This window comes from Dipodomys merriami, unplaced genomic scaffold, assembly GCF_024711535.1.
Source record: "Dipodomys merriami isolate MVZ:Mamm:240054 unplaced genomic scaffold, mDipMer1.0.p SCAF_56, whole genome shotgun sequence".
Lineage (NCBI taxonomy): Eukaryota > Metazoa > Chordata > Mammalia > Rodentia > Heteromyidae > Dipodomys > Dipodomys merriami.
Window position 1 is genome coordinate 2,853,282 of NW_027206135.1, and position 26,945 is coordinate 2,880,226.

General features: G+C 43.2%; 1 protein-coding gene and 1 long non-coding RNA gene across 2 annotated transcripts in view; one reads left to right on the plus strand and one right to left on the minus strand.

Annotated features, from left to right (window-relative positions):
• On the minus strand, window positions 1-26,914 carry LOC138812175 (uncharacterized). Its single transcript, XR_011367563.1, has 4 exons — window positions 26,803-26,914; window positions 23,897-23,960; window positions 1,198-1,336; window positions 1-138 (listed from the first exon to the last, which is right to left on the minus strand). It is a non-coding gene; the product is annotated as an uncharacterized lncRNA (long non-coding RNA).
• Ints6 (integrator complex subunit 6) overlaps window positions 26,216-26,945 on the plus strand; it is a 90,417-nt gene continuing 89,687 nt past the window's right edge. The window contains exon 1 of the mRNA XM_070000137.1: window positions 26,216-26,841. Coding sequence (XP_069856238.1) covers window positions 26,731-26,841 — 111 coding nt within the window. The 5' untranslated portion in view covers window positions 26,216-26,730. The remainder of the gene's footprint in view (window positions 26,842-26,945) is intronic.

Consider the following 26,945-nt stretch of genomic DNA (forward strand, 5'->3'; position numbering starts at 1 on the left):
TTGTAAAGCTGGTTTTGACATGACATTTTGTACTTCTCATTGTTGCAACAGGTCCACCTGAATCCTTAAACGACTTGTTTGTCCCCATCTCCTCCACATGTTATACTGACATCAAATATAGTGAAAGCGGGGGTTACACTGTGGGGGAGGGACATACAAAGCAACAAAGAAATAATCTTATAAATGCGTTAGAAACACATGCATGAAAGAAACGAAAACATTAAAATACATATTTAAGGGTTCATTTTCCTAACATCACATTATCTGACCTTTTCCGCTTGACTCATACCTATACTAGATATTGCAAATAAGGGAAACCATGGGACCTATGCTTCTTTGGGCCTGGCTTACTTCACTTAATATAATTTTTTCCAAACCTTTCCATTTCCTAACAAATGGGGAAATGTCATTCTTTCTGATGGAGGCATAGAATTCCATTGTGTATATATACCACATTTTCTTGATCCATTCATCTACTGAGGGGCATCTGGGTTGGTTCCATATCTTAGCTATGGTAAATAATGCTGCAATAAACATAGTTGTGCTGGTAGCTTTAGTGTGGTCTTGTTTGTAAACATTTGGGTAAATGCCCAAAAGTGGGATTGCTGGATCATAGGGGAGATCTATGTGAAGTCTTCTGAGGAACCTCCATACTGCTTTCCAAAGTGGTTGAACAAGTTTACATTCCCACCAACAATGAAGTAAGGTTCCTTTCTGTCCACATCCCCTCCAGCATCTGTTGTTGTTAGAGTTCTTGATTTTTGCTGTTCTAACTGGAGTGAGGTGATATCTCAATGTTGTTTTGATTTGCATTTCTTTTATGGCTAGGGATGTTGAACATTTCGGAAGATTTTTTTTTTTTTGGGGGGGGGAGTCCAGTCGTGGGGCCTGAACTCTGGGCCTGGGCACTGTCCCTCAGCTCTCCAGCTCAAGGCTAGCACTCTACAACTTGAGCCACAGCACCACTTCCGGCTTTTTTCATTTTGCTTATGTGGTGCTGAGGAATCGAACCCAGGGCCTCATGCATGCAAGGCAAGCGCTCTACCACTGAGCCACCTTCCCAGCCCCTAGCCGGAAGATTTTTAAATTTAGAAGCTTCAGATTTCAGAATACTTATTTGTACATTGTGTCACTAGTACTCATTAACATCGAAAGAACTTGAGCTTGTAAAAGCAGTAATCTGTACTGAGAACTTACCATATGCCAAATTTGTTTAATGCCAACAACAAAGTTGTAGGAGACTGGCACTAATATTATGCCCATTTTACAGATAGGGCAGTCACATTAGGTCACACAGCCAGAAATTGAACTCAAGTTATCTGGTTCCACAATGTCTCTGTTTAAAATGAATAATTTGTTCATTTTAATACCTTGTAGTATTATGGTCACCTTTGGTCCTCAGCTCCACCCACATCTAGGCCCCCTCCCATTCCTGGAGCTCCCACCATACAGCTGGCCCCTCCCTCTCACCTCCCAGACCCACCTGAACTCCCATCTACCTCACTTCCTAGCCCCCCAGACCCTCCTGCTACCTGGACGGTGATGGAGGCCATGTGCTCTCTCTTGGGGGAAATATGGCTCCTTTAATAAACCTTATAATAATCTTTCTCCTGTGCCTGCCTGCCTCTGTGTGGTCCCCTGGGATGGATGTGTCTGATCCTCTTTCATTGGTAGCCCACATGGGGATAGGCTCCCTAGTGGATTTGCTCCTTCCTCCACTTCAGAAGGGGATTTGACCAGCTGCCCTGGGACCTATCCTGAGATCCTACACTCTGGTCGCCAGAGGACCATCAAGGTAACTTTCTACTGACCAAGTGCTCTACCAGCCCATCCAACACCGCTAATTAAGTCCCACTCCAGGGTAAGTGACCAGTTTATTCGAGGTCCAGGTTTCTGATTCCAATATCTCAGTAGTAAGGCCACCTGGGCCTTTCTGGGCCAACCAAGCTCCACCCCTGCCATCTGACCGAAATCTTGGCCAAGTGCCCAAACATAGCCACAAGGGGCCTACCATGGCCCAACGACCCCCGTAGACAAAGGTGAGGATGTCCTCCACTGGCTGCGTCAACCCCCCTCTCCCTTTAGGAGCTAACCAGCACTGTAGACGATGCTCTACTGTAGGCATGTGGCTTCAGGTCACTTACCATGGGAAGGACACTAAATTTCTTTACATTGAGGCCACCTGGGCCTTGGAGGGCTGATGAGCCCCCATCAGAGTCAAATTTGGCCTCAAATTTAAAACTCCACTTCTGTGAGCACTCAGGCAAGTAAAAGTATCTATCTCACTCCCCTCATCTTAAACTCTGCTACTTGCTGTTCTAAAATTAGCTTCTAGTAACCTCTCCCTTCTTCCAACTAAAGGTATTCATAAGTATTTCATATGCTAAATGCCTTGGTAAAGCACTGGAAGAATGTAGTCAACAGTATCTAGTTCATATTCCTTGAGATAAAAAGATGGATGAATTTAAGTTTAAACTGACTCCCTACCCCCCAAAAAATGGTCAAGTTTGGATATTACCAAAAGTGTATTAAATTCTGTTAAATCTCCTCTCTAGCACTGAGCTTGTGGTGGATGGGCCATCTTGGCATCCTGGTAATTCAGCTGCTGTTTCGCACCAACTCAACCTGATTCTGTGATACCCCCCCCCCCCCAACCTGGCCTGCAGCGCCATTATGCTAGGCTACTTGTCTGTTCTTGTCCTGTCTTCTGTTTACTAAATTACTTGTTGTTCACAAAGTTTTGTATTTTATTTATTTTTTTGGGGGGGGGGCGGTCGTGGGGCCTGAACTCTGGGCCTGGGTGCTGTCCCTCAGCTCTTCAGCTCAAGGCTAGTGCTCTGCCACTTGAGCCACAGTGTCACTCCCGGCTTTTTTCTTTTTCCTTATGTGGTACTGAGGAATCGAACCCAGGGCCTCACGCATGCAAGGCAAGAACTTTACCACTGAGCCACCTTCCCAGCCCCAAAGTTTTGTATTTTAAACTGACCATGTGGTTCCATCACAATTAGAAAAAGTAATACTGTAAAAATTTCAAAACTTTAAAATGGCCGATTTTCAAATCTAAGCTCACTCTATAATCTGTGAACAAACATGTCTGTCTGTGTCTATTTGACTCTATGTAAGTGGTTATAGTTTTAGGGTTACCAAGTACTCTGCTTACTAAAAATCTTTGTCAATGGAAGCTGTGATTTAATCTAAATTGCTTTAAAACTTCAGGGAGTTTTAAAAGGCCTTGGAAAAAGAGTTTGAAAAGATGGTTTCCTTTGCAAAGTAAATGAAATTGATAATTAGGTTGGCTGTGAGTTATGTCATTCCTATGTCCATCTATGCTGAGAGTTAAATATTGTACTTCTGACCATGGCTAGTAAACTAAGGCTAAGGGTTTAATTTTCTGCGCACCAATCACCTCCCTTTAAGATCAAGGGACCGGGCTGGGAAGGTGGCTCAGTGGTAGAGCACTTGCCTTGCATGCTCGAGGCCCTGGGTTCGATTCCTCAGCACCACATAAGAAAAAAGCCGGAAGTGTCGCTGTGGCTCAAGTGGTAGAGTGCTAGCCTTGAGCTGAAGAGCTGAGGGACAGCACCCAGGCAGGCCCAGAGTTCAGGCCCCACGACCGGACAAAAAAAAAAAAAAAAAAAGATCAAGGGACCAGAGTGACTATGCCCTGGCAAGCTGCCTAAACCAGTGGCACCAGCCTACAAAAGCCAGTGTAAACCAGGTCTTTAACCAGTATATGTAGAAATTGTTACAGGTAACCAGCAGGAGGAGATGCCACAGACTCACCCAGACTCTGGCCTTGCTCCATCACACATGACCAAAAGCCTGCTAATTTGGGTAAAACACAAGCCACTTCAGACATTTGGTTCTGTAAATGTTAATCCCCACTAGTTAGACCATAAGGGGTGTATGAGCAAAGGATATAAGTTCACTTCTATACTATTTTACAATTGGATGTATTTCTTTTTTTTAAATTTTTTATTGTAAAGATACTATACAGAGGGTTACAGTTAACATGAGCAAGGTAATGAGTACACTTCCTATTGAGCATTGTTACCCCCTCCATTGTTTTCCCTTACCATCCCTTCCCTCCCTACCTTCCCCGAGGTTCTTTTTTTTTTTTAATTGTGATTAAGTGATTACATAATTTCCCAAATTTCACAGTATTGTGGAATAATGATGCTCATTTAAAGTCACAAGTTCATTCTAACTTTCCTGGAGCAAATTGTCTATCACAGTCTATAACATATAACGGTGTACACATATACACCATACATGTGATCAGCAGCATGGGGATATTTAGTAGTGGTTCGACCAGATGAGTGGGAGTTCTTTGTTTCTTAAGTCCTGTTAATTTTGTTGTATCGCCTAACATTTTGGATTTAGCATCCACTTATCAGCGAGACCATGTACCATTTGTCTCTTTGCTCTTGGCTTACCTTGCTCAACATGATTCCTTCTAGCTCCATCCATTTCCTGCAAATGCCATTATTTTGTCCTTTCTAATGGCTGCATAATATTCCATTGTGTATAGATACCACAATTTTTGGATCCATTCATCTGTGGTGGGACATCTGGGTTGTTTCCACATCCTTGCTATTGTGAACAGTGCTGCAATAAACATGGAGGTGCACGTGTCCTTGTATATTGGTTCCTGTTGTTCAGGGTAGATGCCTAGAAGTGCTATGACTGGATCGTAAGGGAGGTCAATCTTTAGCTTTCTAAGGACCCTTCAGACTTCTTTCCAAAGTGGTTGTATAAGTGTACATTCCCACCAGCAGTGTAATAGGGTTCCTCTTTCTCCATATCCCCTCCAGCATTTGTCGTTGGCTGATTTGTGGATGTGGGACATTCTGACTGGGGTAAGGTGGTATCTCAGGGTTGTCTTTATTTGCATTTCCTTCACCACCAGGGATGATGAACATTTAATTGGATGTATTTCTAAAGAAAAAGAGATGCTACAGTGCTAGTACATTAAAAAAAAAAACTGCTAAATTCCTAAAGGTAACTCAGTCTACAGAAAAATGTCACTCTTTCTATTCACTGTGCCACTGCACAGGGCAGCCTAGAGGTAAAGGGTATAGCCCAGTGTTTCAATGAGGCATTTAAATGCAAATTAAAGTAACTTTACAAAAAGGGATTAAAATGAGGTCTCCTTTGTAAAAATTTGGGAAGTTGTGGGGAGTGGCTAGCCTCCCAGACAAAAGTTTAAAAGATAAAATTGTCCTAAAGGTTTATTTCAAAGTAAAAAAGGATAAATTAGGATTATTCCAGTTTTCCGTTAAAGTTTTTTTTTGTACAGTTTCCAGCATGCCCACAGTAAAAGACAGGACAAGTTTGTCAAATGTAACTTAATAAGTTCCAGGTAAAACCATGCTTATAAAACTACTTCCAATGACCATCTTTGTTGCTTTTAATAGGAGTAAAATTGGCCATTTGTTAAAAGAAAAAAAAAAAACTGGTTGATCTGGGAACTGCAGTTCGAAGCCAGCCCTGGCAGACAAAAGACCCTCTGCCAGCAGAGTGCTCAAAAGCCGAGTTACTTGGGAGCTCAAAGTGGCCAAGTACTAGCCCTGAGCTGGAGAGCTGAGGGACAGCACTCAAACCCTGAGTTCAAGTCCAGTGACTGACTAAGGAAACCACCAAAGATGCATTCATCTCAAGATAAAAAAGGCACTCTGGGGACCCTGACAATGTTCAAATATCCAGGGGCAATTACAAGCAACTGCTTGGATAACAAAAATGGTATCATATCTTGAGTTACTTGAGCTTGGCCCTCCAAAAAATTGATGAAAGCAGGTCATGGAAAGAATTTGTAAACATGCCTAACACCTATGTTGGTCTAACTGGGCAAAACTTGCCAGTCATCTGTGATACTGGGCAGTAAAAGCTAAGGTTGTAAAATGTAAATCCCAAACCTCCTTTATCTGCTCAAAGTCCTAATTGGCAGTAAGTTTTGAGCTAGTGAATTCATCTGTTAAAGAGTGTGTGAAGCGGAGATTTTGTCCCTATTGAGATCTGTCTAAAGGCCTGCACAGGTAGGCATTGTTGGGGCCACTAGAAATCAGGTTCCTCTGCCAGCCAGAAAATGCTTTTATAAACCAGGGTGTTAAACAGGCTATGCTTCTGTAGCCCAAGAAAAGGCCTATATATTTGTTAAAGGTTAAATGTTGTATATAAGCCACTTCAAACAGGCTGCCCAGAGGCAGTGGGTGGTACTTAGAGTGCCAATCAGTCACAGGTTAAAAGCATCTATTGGGTTTTCTTAAAAAACTCTGACAAGTAATTGTTAGTCAATTGTTAACAAGTTATAGGTAACCTCTATCTCATTGATCTCCTTGTTGCTTTAATTGGAAATAAAAAGGGCTTTTGTAACAAAGACTCCTTTTGCCACAGTTCAAAGCCACCCTGGGCACAAAGAATCCCTCTAAAACTCCATCTCCCAGCTAATCAGCACAGAGCCAGGCTGGAGGCATGGCTCCAGACTCAAGTCTAAGTATCCAGCCAAAAGCTGAAAGTGGCATTGTGACTCTTAAGTGGTAGAGCACCAGCCTCCAGCAGAAGTGCTCAGGGATAGTGCCCAGGCCTTGAGTCTGAACCATAATTGCCAACTAAGACAAGCTATCTCAGCAATGGACACTGAGACACCCACCAGGACAAAGTCAGTCCTGACAATGGGAAACCATGGAGAGGAGTAAGAGGAAATGACATCCTAAATGGATTCACCTTATGCTCGCCCTTTCAAAATTAATCAGAGCTGGGAGATCAAGAGAAGTAGTCTAGACCTGTCTACCTTCTAACTGGACAGAAAGTTAGCAGTCTTGCCTTTGTTGCCTGCTATTTGTATTTATAATAGCTTTGACTGTTACTTCCAACCAGTCTGTTATGCTCTCCCCTACCCAGTTACCCAAAAGACCCTAGACACCCCCTTCCTGCCTTCTTGCCCCAAGTCCAGTTATTTCACCTTCCCTGTAATGGGCTACAACTGGGCTCCATACTCCAAATGAAACATTTCTGGCCCATGGCCAATGTGTGTTCACCTATGTCATTCATGTTAACTGACCTTGTCAGCTTTTTGCTTGATCTTTTGTCAGCTTTTTGCCTGATCTTTCCCAAAGTCTCTTTCAACAGGATAACATCCCCTGCCCAGGATAAAACTTGGAAACAAGTCAAGGCCATCCTGTTCCTACAGGAAACCAGAGACATCACTTACACTGCCCTGCCTTGCCCAGTGCAGACCCAGACCCTAAAGATCCCAGTTCCAGGGATTCCTTGATGCCCTGGTCCAGCAGGAAGTAGCCAAAAGAGCCCATGACATGACACCCATTGGCTCTGGTACCTGTAAATATCTCTGCTACCCCCTCCTCAGGTTCCTAAAGCAGAAAAACCTTACTCCCCCACCTCCAGGATGCCTGGAGTCAGGTATCATGCTATGTCTCCAATCTGAGACAGAAAGGCAACTTCAGGTCTTTGATAGCCCCTTCTGGAAATCATTCCCTCTATGTCATATTCCTCTTTTGGGCTGCTGACAGCAATTTTTGCATAACAGCAATTTTGCCTTTTATCAATTGTGTCTTGCATTTTAGATAAGTATTGGCATGGAAAAAGGAGGACCTTTACCAACCACTGTCAAGCAGATGTTTCTTGGATGGTACCAGGCTGAGCAACAAAGCAGAGACCCCTGACTACTTTGCCCCTTGACAGCAGGAAGTTGCTCCAGAAGAAACGACCTCTGCCCATACTCCCCGCCTGGTACCCCCTATTCTCATTAAACAACAGAGCAGGGAATGTTAGTATTGTGCTCACCTTTAGTCCTCAGCTCCACCCACATCTGGACCCCCCTACCATTCTTGGAGTTCCCCTGTACAGCTGGCCTCTCCCTCACCTCCCAGACCCACCTGAACTCCCATCTACCTTACTTATTAGCCCCCAGACTCTCCTGCCAGCTGGACGGTGGTGGAGGCCATGTGCTCCCTCTTGGGGAATATATGGCTCCTCTAATAAACCTTATAATAATCTTTATCCTGTGCCTGCCTGCCTCTAAGTGGTTCCCTGGGACAGATGTGTCCAAGCCTCTTACAATACCTAGTTCTTTTGGGTTTCCTATGGGTGACAAGTATTATTGGCATTTTGTGTGGGGATAATTCACAATTGGGAATGCAATGAAATCCATATGTTGAAGATGTTTTGCATCATTGTGACTGGCACTTAATATTAGCAGTTCACTGGTTCCACCAGTGAGAGCAAAGAATTCCTATACATTTCCAAATGATTCCCAGTTAGAGGTCACCAGGTGAAAACCAACAAGGGACAAATTTACCTGAATTTAGAATAAATGAATGTGGGGCTGGGAAGATGGCCCAGTGATAGAGTGCTTGCCTTGCATGCATGAGACCCTGGGTTGGATTCCTCAGCACCACATAAGCAGAAAAAGTTGGAAGTGGTGCTGTGGCTTACGTGGTAGAGTGCTAACCTCGAGGTGAAGAGCTCAGGTAAACCGCCCAGGCCCAGAGTTCAGGCCCACAACTGACAAAAAAGAAAAAAAAAAAAGAATAAATGTATGCATCTTGTATATACACTTCTCTAGGTTGAGGAGGGGAAGGGAAAAAACAAAATGCTTAAATAGGGATACAGGTTGACCCATTGTAACAATGAGATGTACAAGACCCTATGTTGAAAAGGAACTTTAGAATTTAGGTGATGGGGGGGAGTATAGTTGTAGAGGTGGGAGGAAAGGGAGGGTAGGAGAAAAAACAGGAGGTAACAATGCTTGATAGGAAATGTACTCATGACCCTGCTCAGGTAACTGTAACCCCTTTGTACAGTATTTTTACAATAAAAAATGTATTTAAGAAAAAAGAATAAATGAAAACCATCTACCTCAAAAGTTTTCTGAGGGTTTTGTATGTTATAAATTTACAATGTTTTTTTTTGTAACAGTACTGGGATTTGAACTCAGGGCTTCTTGCTCTTTTTCTGTTTGTTCTTCCTTAGTGTTCAGTTTTGGTTTTTTTGTTTGTTTTTTCTTGTCTGTTTTTGCTCTAGGCTTGAGATTTACTATGAGAGCTAAAGGAGCCACACCTACACTTTCTGGCCTTTTGTTTTGTTTTGTTTTGTTTTAGATTAAAAACCTCAGACTTTCCTGTAAGGGCTGGCTTTGAACCTTGCTCTTCAGATCTCACCTTCCTGTGTGCTAGGATCACAAGCCTGAGCCACCCATACTTGGCAATATATAACTTTTTTTTTTTTTTTTTTTTTTATCGGTCATGGTGCCTGAACTCTGGTCCAGGGAACTGTTCCTCAGCTCTTCAGCTCAAGGCTAGCACTCTACCATTTGAGCCACAGTGCCACTTCTGGCTTTTTTTTGCTCATGTGCTGAGGAATCGGACCTAGGAACTCATGCAGGGGAGGCAAGCACTCTACCACTGAGCCAACTTCCCAGTCTGCAATTTAGAACTTTTACCAACTGTTTTAACTTGAAAAACATAAAAACTTAACTAATAGCCAAAGGAAATGATGAGAGTATAAAAATGAAGTTAAGTTTTTAGGTGTGTTTATAATGTTATTCTTTATTATTTGTGGATAAACAATCTTGAGGTTAAGAGATCAAAATAGTTGAACAAATGTTAGTGTTTACCTACGTGCCTAGTGAACTTTTTTTTATAGTGCAAAGGTAAATTTGAGTTTAACCAGTGCCAAATCTCAAAGTCACAAGTCTGAAAGTCAGGATTTTTTTCCCTGTTTACTTTTGGTTACCAAACTTGAAACCATTAAACAAATGCCTGTTTCACTTTACCGGCTCCAGTCCTTCTATATGGAAACTATACTAGGTACACAATACTTAGCAGAATAAAAGTAAATTTTCTCATACTGTATTTTCTAAGCTATGGTAGATCCCCTTACTGGATTGCACAATTAGAGCTAAATCCTCAAGGTCATCACACAAGTAAACCCCATTATAAGGCTAAAATGTGGACTGTTACTAACTCCATTTTTAACTGACTGCTTTCCCAAGAAGGTTACAATACTGTGAGCTTTGTAATGGCTAGGGTACATTCTCTTACAGAGGAAAAATAGTCAGTTGTAAGATGGATCCTCAATAGGTATGCCAGAAAGTTATTAAAATAGCTCAGCTTTAAACAAAATGTTTTATAAGTTTATATCTTAGGAATTATCTACTACAAAGTAACAACAGGTTCTTGTTCTTGTCCTCTATTGCCTATAACAAACATCAGTTTTGTACTAGGCGGCCTGAGCTTGGGAAATGCTACAGGTGAGATATCTTGTCTCTGAGGGCTTAAAATTTAGGCCTCTTATTATTAGAACCATTTAACAATGATGTAAAAATTTTATTTTTTTTGGGGGGGGGGTCGGGTCGTGGGGCCTTATCTCTAGGCCTGGGCGCTCTCCCTGAGCTCTTCAGCTCAAGGCTAGCACTCTACCACTTGAGCCACAGCGCCACTTCTGGCTTTTTTCTTTTTGCTTATGTGGCGCTGGGGAATCGAACCCAGGGCCTCATGCATGCAAGGCAAGCGCGCTACCACTGAGCCACCTTCCCAGCCCAATGAAAAAATTTTAAATAAGAATTTTCCTTTGAATAGTGCAATATGACAGGTAAACCTACATATTCAGGAATGAAATATTTGAAATGTATCTTATAAATCAGGCAAAGTATAAAAGCAATGCTCGAAAAAAATTAAGTAAATTTCTTAAGACTTATTGATACTGCCTTGAATTTATTATGATCATTATTATTTTTTTTTTTTTGTCAGTCATGGGGCCTAAACGCTGAGCCTGGGCGCTGTCCCTCAGCTCTTCAGCTCAAGGTAGCTTTCTACTACTTGAGCCACAGTGCCACTTATATTTCTTCTGCTTATGTGGTACTGAGGAATCAAACCCAGGGCCTCATACATGGAAGGCAAGCACTCTACCACTCAGCCACCTTCCCAGCCCTGCCTTGAAATACACACACACACACACACACACACACACACACACACACACACATTTTTTTGTCGGTCATGAGGCTTGAACTCTGGGCCTGGGCGCTCTACCTCAGCTCTTCAGCTGAAGGCCAGTGCTCTACCACTTGAGCCACAGCGCCACTTCCGGCTTTTTTTTTCTGCTTATATGGTGCTAAGGAATCAAACCCAGGGCCTCAAGCATGCAAGGCAAGCACTCTACCACTGAGCCACCTTCCCAGCCCTCTCATGGACTTTTCTGTCTGGGTTGGCTTTGAACTGTGATCCTCAGATCTCAGTGTCCTGAGTAGCGAGGATTATAGGCATGAGCCACTGACACTCGGCTTTGAAATATTTTTATACATGAGAAAATAAGGCAAAATAGAAGTTAGAAAGAATTTTCTCTATAATGTGTATTTGCATTATTGTTCCATTTTTAAAGTCTACCAGGTTGTCTATTTTACTTTACTGGGCTTGAATGGGTAAGGGTTAGAGATGGGTAAGAAAAACAAGGCATTGCTAATACTTTCCAAGCCCTTTTTGTGTGTATGAAGGGATATGGCAGTACCATGTAACTGAATTTCTTGTGGCTTCCTGTTTGGAGTATTTGATTAGCTTGACCTGTAGGAAGTTACAAGCCATTGGATCTGAGTAGATAATAGATTTCAGATACTTTATGGAAATGAAAATTATATTCTTTTACATATAAAAGGATCGTTTAGGATGTCTTAGAGAAAAAAATGAAGAGCACTTTAACTTAAAAGGGTTTTTCCCCCAACTGCAAAAAGACTGAATGGATTAGAGAGACATTTGAGTGACAGCAAAAGTGAAATGTTCATGAAAAGCTCAAATTGAAAAAAAATGCATTTCTGTGAAATGAGTGTTCTATCCATAAAAAAGTATAGAATTAAACTATAAGTTTGAAAAAAGGCATTTGATCTAACTATTCATTAATTCAACAAATACTTGTGCAGATAATATGATAAAGAGGATATAGTCCTAGTGTTAAGTAGCGTATGAGAAATAAACCAAGCACTCCAGTGAGGAGAAGTTTTCTGAACTGGATCTGGAAGAGTGAGAAGGAGTTTGGCTAGATGAGGAGAATAATCAGGATGGCAAATGGGGTATTGGGAGTGGAGATAAGGCAGAAAGAGGGAAAGAATCTGCAAACTCAGGAAAGATACTCAGTTGTCCTGAATATCATTTAATTACATTTAGTGAAATGGGTAGATATACATTCTATTACTGTGGGAATGAAAAAGACAAAGTTGTTTATTAGAAGGACTTGGGAATACAAATCATGGAAAACTAGAAAGAAATAAAATATAAATGTGGAAGGAGTATAGAAAAGAAGAAAAGTACCATCTAGATGGCTAAGAAGTTTGAGGGAAAGATAGAAAAAAAAACACCCTTAAATATGTGCATTTTGTATCTGTTATTTTAAAAAGCTATTTCCAGCTTAAATTCTTCTTTACAAGTGCACCTGACTTTATACAGAAAGGATGTTTAAGGAAATGATAATATGACACAGGCGCTATCAACCAGAACAAGACAAACTGAGTTGAGGTGGGGTAGCAGGTAAGGCTGAGGCATGAGGGTGGAAGAAGTGGGATTAGTTTAAATAAAATAATTGGAAGACAAGATCTCTGAATCAGGCTTTACTTTAAGAGACAGGATAAATCTAGGTCAAGGAAAAACAAGAAAAGCTCAAAAGAAAAAGGCAGGGGCTGGGAAGGTGGCTCAGTGGTAGAACACTTGCCTTGCATGCATGAGGCCCTGGGTTTGATTCCCCAGCACCACATAACCAAAAAGAAAAAAAGCCGGAAGTGGTGCTGTGGCTCAAGTGGTAGAGTGCTAGCCTTGAGCCGAAGAGCTGAGGGACAGCGCCCAGGCCCAGAGTTCAGGCCCCACGACCGGACTCAAAAAAAAAAAAAAAAAAGTTTCAGCTTGAAGTTCGTAAGCTGAATTAATCACTGAATTATTCATTTCTTCATAGTACATGGATTGGGTTGTATTTGAAAAGCAAGACTGATGTGAATTTCATTGCATAGATCTGAAAACTAAAACTACAAACTACAAAATAATATTAAAAAGATCAGATCGGGCTGGGAAGGTGGCTCAGTGGTAGACCGCTTGCCTTGCATGCCTGAGTCCCTGGGTTCGATTCCTCAGCACCACATAAGCAAAAAGAAAAAAGCCGGAAGTGGTGCTGTGGCTCAAGTGGTAGAGTGCTAGCCTTGAGCTGAAGAGCTGAGGGACAATGCCCAGGCCCAGAGTTCAGGCCCCACAACCGGACCCTCCAAAATAAATAAATAAATAAATAAAAATAAAAAGATCAGATGGGGAGCCGGGCGCCCTTGGCTCACACCTGTAATCCTAGCTACTCAGGAGGCTGAGATCTGAGGATCACAGTTCAAAGCCAGCCCAGGCAGGAATGTCCATGAGGCTGTTATCTCTAATTAACCTCCAGAAAACCGGAAGTGGCACTGTGGCTCAAGTGGTAGAGGGCTCACGTTGAGCTGAAAAGCTGAGGGTCAGTGTCCATGCCCAGAGCTCAAGCACCCATGACTGACCAAAAACAAAAACAAAAACACCTGTAATGTAAAAAATAGCTTTCTTATAAGATACATATTTGACTTTTCGCTTATTTCATAAAGTCAAATACCTACTGCAAATCAGTATATTTCCTGACTCACAGAAATCGAGTGACCCCATACAAACCTCTTCTAAAATTCAAGATCTTTAACAATCTATGAAAAGTACAAATAAATGTCTACAATAAATTTGTAATGGATCAACAGGTGTTATTTTCCCAACATGTCACCAACTTGAAAATGTTTTACTTATAATCAAATACATAATTCAATGATAATTAAGTATAGTAAACAAACATTTTCCACACTCATGAAACATAAGGAGAGAAACAGTTCATTTATATTTACAAGTTTTGAGACTACAGTGCCCTTTTGTTGACTGTTGTCTAAATACTAATCTATTTAAGTCAAATGAGATTTTTAAAAAATTTGCTGTACCAATATTTTAATGCCAAATGGTTGTTTAATTAAAACCTGTTTATCTACTAACATGATTTTATTACGATATGAGATTCATTACATGCATGAAAGCACCTCTTCATAATGATTATAAACGAAAGGAGACATTACCACTAGTTTTCTTTTTTCCCTAAACAAAGCAGTCAGTTTTTTAACAACTACTAGGTGTCAGACACCTACTAGGCACCACATATGTGTTCTTTTTGTTGTTGTTGGTGGTGGTGGTCATGGAGCTTGAACTCTGGGCCTGGGCACTGTCCCTCAGCTCTTCAACTCAAGGTTATTGCTCTACCACTTGAGCCACAGCACCACTTCCAGTTTTCTGAGTGGTTTATTGGAGCTAAGAGTCTCACGGAACTTCCTGCCCGGGATGGCTTTGAACTGAGATCCTCAGATCTCAGCCTCCTGAATAGCTAGGATTACAGGCATGAGCTGCTGGCACCCGGCTATATGTGTTTTTTTTGTTGTTGTTTTTTGTTTTGGGTCCGGTCGTGGGGCCTGAACTCTGGGCCTGGGCGCTGTCCCTCAGCTCTTCAGCTCAAGGCTAGCACTCTACCACTTGAGCCACAGCACCACTTCCGGCTTTTTTCTTATGTGGTGCTGAGGAATCGAACCCAGGGCCTAGAGCATGCAAGGCAAGTGCTCTACCACTGAGCCACCTTCTCAGCCCCTATATATGTTCTTTTTAAATCTCAGTAATAGTCCTGCAATGACAGAGACTGCACATAGTCCTTGTCTTTTTGTTGTTGTTGTTGTTGGTCGTGGGGCTTGGGGCTTGAACTCTGGGCTTGGGCACTGTCCTTGAGCTCTTCAGCTCAAGGTGAGCACTCTACCCCTTGGGCCACAGTGCCACTTCCAGTTTTCTAGTGGTTTATTGGAGATAAGAGTCTCATGGACTTTCCTGCCCAGGCTGGCTTTGAACCGTGATTCCAGATCTCAGCCTCCTGAGTAGCGAGAATTACAGGCGTGAGCCTCCGGCGCCTGGCTAGTCCTTGTCTTTTACTTACTAACTGCCACAGTTTTGTAGGAGGGGGCAATATGCCCAGCCAAAAATTATTTTTCCCATAATCTGACACATATGAAAGTAGCCATGTAACATAGTTGATTCTATTCAAAAGGAAATTATTAGGAGTAATCCTAGAAAAGGAAGAGTAGCTCTGTTGACATGCTTTCTTTTCATCTTGGAATAACTTCTATCAAAACAAACCTTACAATATTTGAGGTGAGTTAGCTAATTGTAAGTTGCCAAGTATACCTATAGAATGGCTGGATGAGAAAACAGAGAAAAGTTAATTCTCTTGATGACATTTGGGAACACAGAGTGGCCATGGACTGCCTACTTCCAACATATGAGACAAAAATAACCCTTGCTTTTCAGATCTTATTTACATATGGAAGCAACTCTCAACTTATTCACCTGTAAAGCAAATTTGACCTTTAAGTCAGGGTCTGACAGGAGGCAGCCCAGCTGGTAGAAGACAGGAGAATAATTTCTACATAATTATTTGACTTAAAATTGCTTTGAAGTCCTTGTATTTAATATTAGCTATCATGGGATAATACAATGTAAAGGACTATATAAACTTTTCCCTTAGTTTTATTTCAATACACCTTCAATTTAATACTAGTTCTCATTTTACTCATCTTTTGAATTAATTAAATTTTGTTGTTGGTGGTCATGGGGCTTGAACTCTGGGCCTGGACGCTGTCCTCAGCTCTTCAGCTCAAGGTCAGTGCTCTACCACTTGAGCCACAGCACCACTTCTGGTTTTCTGGCTGTTTCTTGGAAATAAGAGTCTCACGGACTTTCCTGCCCTGGCTGGCTTTGAATCTTGATCCTCAGATCTCAGCCTCCTGAGTAGCTAGGATTACAGATGTGAGCCACGGGTGCCTGGCTAGATACTACTCTATTTTATTTGCTCTTTTAGAACATTGTTCTGTGAAGATTAGTGACTAAATATTAAAGTAATCACTACCATCCTCTTTTTTTTCCTACCTTCTTTTTTTTTTTTTTTTTTTTTTTGTCAGTCATAGGGCTTGAACTCTGGGCCTGGGCCTGGGCCCAGTCCCTGAGTTCTTCAGCTAGTGCTAGTGCTCTACCACTTGAACCATAGCACCACTTCCAGTTTTCTGGTAGTTAATTGGAGATAAAAGTCTCACAGACTTTCCTGCCTGGCCTGGCTTTGAACTATGATCCTCAGATCTCAGCCTCCTGAGTAGCTAGGATTATAGGCGTGAGCCACTGGTTTCCGGCACCTACCTTTTTTTTTTTTTTTTGCTGGTTGTGGGGCCTGAACTCTGGGCCTAGGTGCTGTCCCTCAGCTCTTTAGCTCAAGGCTAGCACTCTACCACTTGAGCCACAGCACCACTTCCAGTTTTTTCTGCTTATGTGGTGCTAAGAAATTGAACCCAGGGCCTCATGCACGCAAGGCAAGCACTCTACCATTGAGCCACCTTCCCAGCCCCCTACCTTGTTCTTAGGAGCAAATTCTTGGAAAATATTAATTAATTAATTAACTTACTTATTGGGTCCAGTCGTGGGGCCTGAACTCTGGGTCTGGGCGCTGTCCCTCAGCTCTTCAGCTCAAGGCTAGCACTCTACCACTTGAGCCACAGCGCCACTTCCGGCTTTTTTTTTCTGCTTATGCGGTGCTGAGGAATGGAACCCAGGGCCTCAAGCATGCAAGGCAAGTGCTCTACCACTGAGCCACCTTCCCAGCCCGATATTTATTTATTTCCATCCTTTTTCCTCTGTTTCTGAGTGTCAGCCTTGGGTCTATAGTTATCAAGGGGATTGGAGCCCTGTCCTTAACTATCTTTTCACTAGATGGATCAATAATAACTACTATCATATCTAATAGCATTTTGTCTTTTGATCGAGGGTTTCAATTCTATTCTGCTTTGCAGCTTTAGACTGTTTATATAACTCAGTTCTCATTAACTTTTCTGAACATTTGCTTAGCTTACATATTTATTAGGTTATATGACCAAGGGACAAGCAGACTATGAAGTGTTTGTTTTCTTCTCCTTTCCTTGATGTCAGTCATGTTTGGTCTTTATGTGTTATTTCTCAAAACATTCTCAACCCAGAGCACCCAACACTTGCAATATTATGATCCCTGTTGCTTTTATTCACATTTTTTTTTATCAGTTTCTTTTCTTTTCTTTTTTTTGGGGGGGGGCGGTCCGGTTGTGGGGTCTGAACTCTGAGCAGGGCACTGTCCCTCAGCTCTTCAGCTCCAGGCTAGCACTCTAACATTTGAGCCACAGTGCCACTTCCGGCTTTTTTCTTTTTGCTTATGTGGTGCTGAGGAATCGAACCCAGGGCCTCATGCATGCGAGGCAAGCCCTCTACCACTGAGCCAACTTCCCAGCCTTTTATCAGTTTCTTATTCATTGTGTTGTAACTTTTGATTATGGAGTAAAATTTGGGATGACAGTAAATTTCAGAACTGACACATTTTTTGTAGGTTAGGCTCATATAATAGAGACCATGGTACTAATGGATCCCAAACATACACTGGCTCCTTTATGATAGAAATTTATTTTTTTGCTCTATGGTAGGTGTTTTCCAATGGCTGGCAGGTTTCCTCCATACATTTAGGGCCCAAGTGACTTTTTTTTTTTTTTTTGTCAGTTGTGGGACTTGAACTCTGGGCCTGTGTGCTGTCCCTCAGCACTTCTGCTCAAGGCTAGCGCTCTACCACTTTAGGCACAGTGAGTTTTTGGAGATGAGTCTCTTGGACTTTCCAGCTTGGGTGGGCTTTGAATTGTGAACCTCAGATTTTAGCCTCCTGAGTAGCTAGGGTTACAGGCGTGAGCCACCAGTGCCCAGACTCAGATGACACTTTTTAAGTAGTTGTATGTTCCAAATATCACATGAGCTAGGCGATGGTGGATCACGCCTATCATCCTAGCTACTTGAGGATTTCAGTTCAAAGTCAGCCAGGGCAGGAAAGTCTGTGAGACTCATCTCCAGTAAATGGCCAGAGAACTGGAAGTGGTGCTTTGGCTCAAGTGGTAGGTAGATGCTAGCCTTGAGCTGAAGAGCTGAGGGATAGCGTCTAGGCCCAGAGTTTGAGCCCCATAACTGATTTAAAAAAAAAAAAAATATATATATATATATATGTCACATGAAACATACTTACATTAAGTTATTGTACTGTTTATTTGAAATTCCAGGTTGTGAATTCTTTAATTTTATTATTTTGGGGGACAGAGATTAAGTCTGACTTATCACTATATTGACAGAATCCAAAAACAGTACCTGTTCACTCTAAATAAATCTCTCAATAGTATTTAGTGAATAACTGAAGTTTTCCTGTCAGGCAGAACCAACATTAGCAAAGAATACTTACCATTATTAATCAATAGTAATACTGATTTTAAGCCTATTCATTTACTATCAGCAAGGAATATTTAGTAATATAATGATTAATAATGCTTATCATAAGAATAGTTACTAAATATCCCCAAAGATTATTTACAAACATAAAACTTTAATCTCTGTCAATATATCAAATTACATTTTTTTTTCTTGTCCTGCTGGTGATAAGACCCAGGACTTGCCGGGCGCTGGTGGCTCACGCCTGTAATCCTAGCTACTCAGGAGGCTGAGATCTGAGGATCACGGTTCAAAGCCAGCCCGGGCAAGAAAGACCGTGAGACTCCTATCTCCAATAAACCACCAGAAAACCGGAAGTGGCGCTGTAGCTCAAGTGGTAGAGCGCTCACCTTGAGCTGAAGAGCTGAGGGACAACGCCCAGGCCCAGAGTTCAAGCCCCACGACCGACAAAAAAAAAAAAAAAGACCCAGGACTTTATGAATGGTAGGCACTCTAACAGTGAGCTACATACCTAGCCCCAGTCACCAATGTTTTACTAAGTTTTAAGTCTTAGTCTGTTTGGTTTGCTTGGGTTACTATAATGAATATTACAAATAGTAAAGTTTACAAATCACAGAAATTTCCCACAGTTGGGGCTGGGAAGGTGGCTCAGTAGTAGAGCGCTAGCCTTGAGCTGAAGAGCTGAGGGACAGTGCCCAGGCCCAGAGTTCAGGCCCCACGACCGGACCCCCCCAAAAAAAAGAAATTTCTCACAGTTGTAGAGGTTGGAAGTAAAAGATCAAGATACTGGCAGCTTGAGAATCTGATGAGAACTTAATATACAGATGGTATCTTCTATGTCTTGATATAGTAGAAAAGTAAATGAGTTCTCTTGGTTGTCTTTTATAAGGACACCAATTTCATTCCTTAGGGCTCCACCTTTATGATCTAATCACCTCCTAAGGGCTCCAACTTGTAAAACTTTAATCTTGGGTATTTGGATTTGGGCATATGAATTTGTGTGTGTGTGTGTGTGTGTGTGTGTGTGTGTGTGTGTGTGTGTGTGTGTGTGTGTGTGTGTGTGTGTGTGTGTGTGTGTGTGTGTGTGTGTGTGTGTGTGTGTGTGTGTGTGTGTGTTAGGAGAGGGAAAGATAGAACTAAACATTCAGACCACAGTGCTTCAATACAAAAAATGGATTAAAGTCCATCTTTTCTTGAATATTTGCACATCTTTATTAATTACTTCCAATTCTTTTCTTCCCCCCCCTCTCTATTTCTCTCTCTCTTTCTGTGCTGATTCTGGAGCTTGAACTAAGGACCTAGGCTCTGTTCCTGAGCTTCTCTTTGCTCAAGGATAGTGCTCTACCACTTGGGCCACAGCTCCACTTCTGGCTTTTTTTGGTAGTGGAGATTGGAGACTCACAGACTTGCCTGCCTGGGCTGGCTTCGAACTGTAATAATCAGATCTCAGTCTCCTGAATAGCTAGGATTACAGGTGTGAGCTGCCAGCTCCTGATTCTTTTCATTTCTTTTGGGCTAGTATCTGGACTTGAATCACTATGTCCCCAGCATCAGCTTTGTGATTACTCCTGGTAGAATGATTAGACAATTGCAAACCCTTGACTTTTCAGTGAAAAGGAAAGAATGGATTTTAAATCATGGCTATGGCCTGAAAATCTTTTGTTGACATCTATTGGATCAATGAAACACTAACAAAAAAATTCACAAAATGGATGTTAAGAGCTTGGAAAAAAATACAAAAAAATTAGGAATATAGAGAAATTTTTTTGGGGGGGTGGGGTCCGGTCGTGGGGCCTGAACTCTGGGCCTGGGCGCTGTCCTCAGCTCTTTAGCTCAAGGCTAGCGCTCTACCACTTGAGCCACAGCGCCACTTCCAGCTTTTTTCTTTTTTGCTTATGTGGTGCTGAGGAATCGAACCCAGGGCCTCAGGCATGCAAGACAAGCGCTCTACCATTGAGCCACCTTCCCAGTCCAATATAGAGAAATTTTAAATAAGAAACTTATTTGTCTTAATTTGCAGTATTCCTGCCCAAATGGTCCAAAAATAGTGATCCTTGAACTCATGGTGTACCGAAACTGATGAAGCGTGATATATAACATTGAATTTTCAAAGCAAGTCTCTAAGATTGATGTCTTCTATCAAGTCTGGGGTATGCTGTTAATGATAATATTGTTTTTACTTTATCTGTCTCCTGTCTCTCCATTACATTATGAAGTCTTTCAGGGCCCTACCACAGTGCATGTCATATACTGTGTATGTATTTAATATTGTGTGAAAGAAAAGACTGCCATGTTTATGTTCTTTTACTTGGGAAATTTTTCACTCTGATTCTGATCCTCAGTCTGGACATGTCCATTTTTTGGGCTTATCTTTTTTTTTTTTTTTTTTTTTTGTAAATACAAGGAAACCTTTATTTTGGGCTGATTTGAATGTCTAAGACTTGAAATATTATTGTGCAACACTGCTTTGGAGAAAAATCAACTTTTTTTTTTTTTTTTGTGGGTCCGGTCATGGGGCCTGAACTCTGGGCCTGGGCACTGTCCCTCAGCTCTTCAGCTAAGGCTAGTGCTCTACCTCTTGAGCCACAGCGCCACTTCCGGCTTTTTTCTTTTTGCTTATGTGGTGCTGAGGAATCGAACCCAGGGCCTCATGCATGCAAGGCAAGGACTCTACCACTGAGCCACTTTCCCAGCCCCTCAAATTTCCTTTTAATAGTAGTTCCTACTAGAATATTTTTTGGAGGACTGATATCAGATTAGTATGGCCAAAATTAAATTTTCTTATATATTTGATCTGATTATATTAGTTGTATAGTTTCATATCTATTCTTTATGCTGAATACTTTTACATGATTTTTAAGATTCTCAGTATCATTATTATGATCTGAAAAAGAGTAGTTCAACAGAGTGAAGACAATGGTAAGACAGCCAAAAGAAACTCTGTTAGGTTACAAGTAAGGAACATTAGGTTCAACTGATTATTCTGTTCAGATGGTACATCTAGATACCCTAAGCCAAGTCATTGGTACATAATTATTTTTAAACAGTGTTACCCAGCTTAATTGGTTTAAAATAGTTTAAAAGGGCTCTGGTTGGCCCTATAAATGAATCTAATCCATCAGTTCTTAGTTCTGTTAGAATAGCTCCATTTTAACAACTTAGGCTATTATTAAGTCAGGCCCACCATTCTTTTAGATTTTTTTTTTTTTTGTGAAAATACTGTACAGAGGGGTTACAATTACATGGGCAAGCTAATAAGTACATTTCTTATCAAGCATTGTAGCCTCCTCCTTTGTTTCCCCTTCCCATCCCTTCCCATCCTCCTCCCCACCCCCAATCCTCCTCCCCTCTTTTAGAGGTTTTCTTTTTTTTTTGGTTCCAGTCGTGGGGGCTGAACTCTGGGCCTGGGCACTGTCCCTCAGCTCTTCAGCTCAAGGCCAGCGCTCTACCACTTGAGCCACAGCGCCACTTCTGGCTTTTTTCTTTTGCTTATATGGTGCTGAGGAATCGAACCCAGGGCCTCATGCATGCAAGGCAAGTGCTCTACCACTGAGCCACCTTCCCAGCCCCTTGAGGTTTTCATATTTTATTTACTTTTAAATCAGAGCAAGAACATTTGGACAACATGTCTTTGAAAACAGGAGCAAAGAACAAGTTTTTCTTCCACATATCTCTTCTGACCAATACCCTCCTGGAAACATTTTCACTAATACCCTAGACTGCAACAGAACAGGGGTTAGCACACATCCCTCCAAATAGTTTTCTTTCTAGTATTGCAAGAGTTGTTTCTTCAGTTGAGTGTGATGAAATAGTTGGCTTGCATTTAGGGGCTATGTTTTAGAAAAATAGACCTAAGTATAGCCAGAGTTTTTCTAGAATCACAAATTGAAAATGAGTGGAGAATCACGGTTCCTATCTTTTGCTTACTCTAAGGGCAACACTCAATGAGAAACAGTAGGAACCTTCAACACTATTTAGTTTCTGTCTCTCTGGTCTCTTTGTTAAATGCAGTTGAATTCAAATAGTTTAAGCCTATGTCATAAATCTATGGTTAAAATATATTGGGCCATCACACATACAGTTTTTTTTTTCTTTTTTCTTTTTTTTTTGGGTCCAGTCGTGGGCCTGAACTCTGGGCCTGGGCACTGCCCTCAGCTCTTCAGCTCAAGGCTAGCGCTCTACCACTTAAGCCACAGCGCCACTTCCGGCTTTTTTCTTTTTTGCTTATGTGGTGCTGCTGAGGAATCGAACCCAGAGCCTCATGCATGCAAGGCAAGCACTCTACCACTGAGCCACCTTCCAAGCCCCCTATTTTTTTTTTTTTTGAAGTGCATTTTTTTCTTAGTTTTTTTCCTTCGGTTGTGGGGCTTGAACTCTGGGCCTTGGCACTATCCCTGAGCTCTTCGGCTCAAGGTGAGCACTCTACCACTTAAGCCACAGCAACACTTCCAGTATTCTGGTGGTTAATTGGAGATAAGAGTCTCATGGAAGCTGGGCGCCGGTGGCTTACCCCTGTAATCCTAGCTACTGAGGAGGCTAAGATCTGAGGATCACGGTTCAAAGCCAGCCCAGGCAGGAAAAGTCCTTGAGACCCTTATCTCCAATTAACCACTAAAAAACCAGAAATGGTGCTGTGGCTCAAGTGGTACAGCGCTAGCCTTGAGCTGAAGAGTGCAGGGATAGCACCCAAGCCCAGAGTTCAAGCCCCATGGCCAACAACATCAATAACAACAAAGAGCCTCATGGACTTTCCTGCCTGGGGGTGGCTTTGAACAGTAATCCTCAGATCTCAGCCTCTCAAGTAGCTAGAATTACAGGCATGAGCCACCAGCACTGGCCTAAAAGTGCATTTCTTAAGAGTGAATAGATGCCAGACACATACATTATTCTTGTACCCTAAACATGTAGTTTTAAATCTATAAGATTCAGCTGGAGAACTTTATAAAACAAGATGACCAGGATTCATCCCAATTCTATTGAACCAGTTTTCCCTGGGTATGGACAGTTAGTATATTATTTTTAAAAATATTTTTATTATCTTTAAGTAGTTGTACAAAGGAGTTGCCATTTAACAAAGCAATTTATGAATGCATCTTGAGAAATTTTTTTTCAGCTCTGTGGTGATGCTGATGCATGTATCTTGGCTAAGAACTACTACTTTAAGTTATTATCATCCTATAGCTAAATTGTCAACTAAGAATAAACTTGGCCTATTTCACAATTGTGTCTAGGGACTGCTTGTCAATGTTTCCTGGATTTTGATTACTTTTTGAATTTGCTGCCTATGTATGTCCTGATTTCTTTCCTGTTCTGTTGGAGGGTCTTCCCAATACTTCTGAACTTCTGTACTGTTAACCTGACCTTTGAACTCAAGTGCCACCACCAATAAGGGTTCAGAATCGCCGTGCTGATCTCTGCATCTAACTCTGTCTCTACCATACACCCTCTATTTATGACCTTCTATATGACAATCTGCCAACACCAGGGAAGAAAGAACTCTTAATAGGTAAAGTTATTATTAATGTGTATGTTAATCTTACCTCAGTAGAATGGTTTGAATCCCTTCAAACAGTGGTTTGTACTTTGTATCCCCAACTATAAGCTCTCCAATATATAAGGAAAAAAAAAAACACAAAAACAACTCCTTAGTTGGATGTAAATGTCTTCTATTGAGATCTTATTAACTTTCTGGATCTCATAACATTTTTCATGCCTGTGTTCTAATCTAGCTAAGCTTCACTATTCCCCAGGAAGTCATCTGGATTTTTTTTCACCAGCAGCTCTTTGACCCTTATCCAAATCCTACCAATAATCATTTAAAGTCGTAGTTCTCAAACCTGAAAAATGTGCAAACAAAAAAGCAGTTCTCAGGATTCTAGAGTGTATTTCTAGTTAGTCAGAAGTTCACAGACTACAGTTGATAAGCACCAATATAGAAAATGAAAGGCCAATTCTATGAAAATCATGCAACCATTTTAAAAGACAAATGGTGTAACTGTAAACATAATTTCTGGTAATTTCATAGAACTCTGGTTCGGATAATCTTCAGATCTACAGTCTCTTGTTTGAAAAACGCTACATTAAAGCACAAACATACTGACCTTGGAAAATGTTCTTTTATCACCTGAAGTTAACAGTTTTCTTCTTCCTAAATTATTTAGTACCTCCTCACTTTCTGCCTTAGAAGTACCTAATAATGTGTGCCTAAACTCTTTGCAGACAGGACTTTCACTTTGTTAATTTTTTTTATTGGTACTATCTGGAGACAGATCAGATCACAGCATATATTGTTTGGTCCAATATATTTGTGGTCCAAATCTCTTAAAAACACACTCCCCCCCCACACACAGAATATTACTGTTCATTTTCAATAAATTAACAAAAACTGCTTCAAAGGTTTTCTGAAATATTAGAAAAGTTTAATGGAGGTCAGTTTTTTTAAAAAGTGCATGCATGCCACTATCGTGCTAATGTTAATAGGAACACTTTATAGATGATCCATAAGCAATGAAGAATCTTAGGATAAAGGATAAAATCTGGAAATGCAAGGCTAGTGGAGAGACCCTTTATCTACACAGTCTTGGAAGGGCTGTATGTCCTTAATCCAACTTGCATTTCAGGCATTGTCTGCCAGTTTTCCACCGAGGTTTGAGGAACTGTGTTTCCTGCACTTAATAGGAGCAGATTTCTAACTTCAGGGAAGATGACGGGGGGCTTAAGTCAACTCAAGGTTTTCCCTCACCCAGTGTATCAGGACTGAGCCTGGGGGGGGGGGGCAGGGGTCTTCTCTGGATTACCTGGGCAAACAAGCTGAAGCTAGTTTTTTTTTCTTTCACTTTAAAGAGGGGGACGGATTATGATTTACTTGATCCCGTTCATTTCTGAAATTGATATTCTACTGCCCAAACACGGGCTTGAGAAAGATTTATTTCTTTGGGTCGGACCAGACACATCTGCCCGTTGATATCTGGGTTTTCCCTTTTTGGTTCTGGGGGTAGGGTGAGGCGATGGTGGGGTGCTCGGGGTGTGCAGGTCCCCGGCCTACTGAGGTCCTCGCCCCTCCACGTTGGCGGCTCGTCGAGGCCCAGCGAGGACCGGACCTCTCTCCCCACTCCCCGGCGGGAGCGGTGTGACTCGGAGGAGATTAGTCCCCGGTCATAAACAACCTCTCACTTCCCCTCCCCCGCCCCGGGCCCGCCCGCCCCGGGCCCGCCCGCGCTGGGCCCGCCCTCCGCCGCGCAGGGACCCGCCTCCTCCCGCAGCGAACGCGGGCCCCAAGCCTTCCTCTGGAGGGCAGTCGCGGGCCGGCTCTTTCCCCAGCCCGGGTGCTTGTTCACTTTGCTCGACTCTCGTCACTCCATCAGGCCACCGCTACCTCGGATGGGAGCAGGGGGGGGGGGCCAAGCCTTCAGCCTCCATTTCTCTCCCTCTACGCCATCCTCGACCTCCACCACGTCCAACCACCAAAGGAAAAGGCCGGCATTCCCGACGCGCAGACTCACAGCCGGGGCCGCCCAGCACGCGCCGACGCCGCCCCCACCCCCCATCTCGCGGGCCTTCCGCGGCCGGTCCCCGCCCCTTCCCGGAGCCCGCCTCCGCGTCGCCCAGCCCGCCTGCTCGCCTCTCGCGCTCGCTCTCGCGCGCACCCGACGCTCCGCCTCCGCGCGTGCTCAGTAACAGTCTCCCGAGCCGGCCTACAAGCTTCTCCCGCCCCTGAGCTGTTTGAATATGCTAATAAGAGGCTCAGGTCTGGCCAGTAGAGGAGCGGGGCGGTGCACACGTGGCTCGGGGACGTGTCAGAGGGCGGAGCCTACTCAGCCCCTGCCCGAGTTAAAACCGGAGTGTGAGAGAGAAAAGCGCTTCAGTAGCGAGAGGGGCTGAGAAAGTGGTGGCACCGCCGGGGTGCGGAGGGAGTCCGTGAAACTTCTCCCAACAGCCCCAGGGCCAATCTCCCCTCAGCCCACTCCCCTCTTCGCCAGCTCTCTGGTCCCCACTCCCTGCACCGGGGGTGGGGTGGGGAGTCAGGCCCGGTTCCCGCGGGGACACACACGGGGGCCGGGAGCGGGGACGGGACCCCCAGGCGGGGGGGACGGACCGACCGACAGACAGACGGCCGGGCGCCCGCCCCAGCGGGCAGGCAGGCAGGAGGAGGCGGAGGCGGGGGTACGGCGGGGGAGGACCGGGTCTGGGGAGTTTCCTCTCAACTATCGGGGGAGAAACTCCCCGCAGCCGGAGGAAAGACCCAGGCGGTGTTTTCCTCCCGGGGGCCGCGTTCCTCAGCCCCGCGTAGCGGCGGTGGCCGCCGCCGGTACCTCCGCCTCTACCACCGTCTCTTTCTCCACCACCTCGGGCCCCGGTGTCCCCGGCCAGCACTATGCCCATCTTACTGTTCCTGATAGACACGTCTGCCTCTATGAACCAGCGCAGCCATCTGGGCACCACCTACCTGGACACGGCCAAAGGCGCGGTAGAGACCTTCATGAAGGTACCGACAGACCGAGTCCGGGCGCGACCCCGACCCTGGCCCGCGGGCGGGAGGGTGGTGGTGGCGGCGGGGGGGAGAGCGGCTGGGGGCGGCGGGGCGGGGGT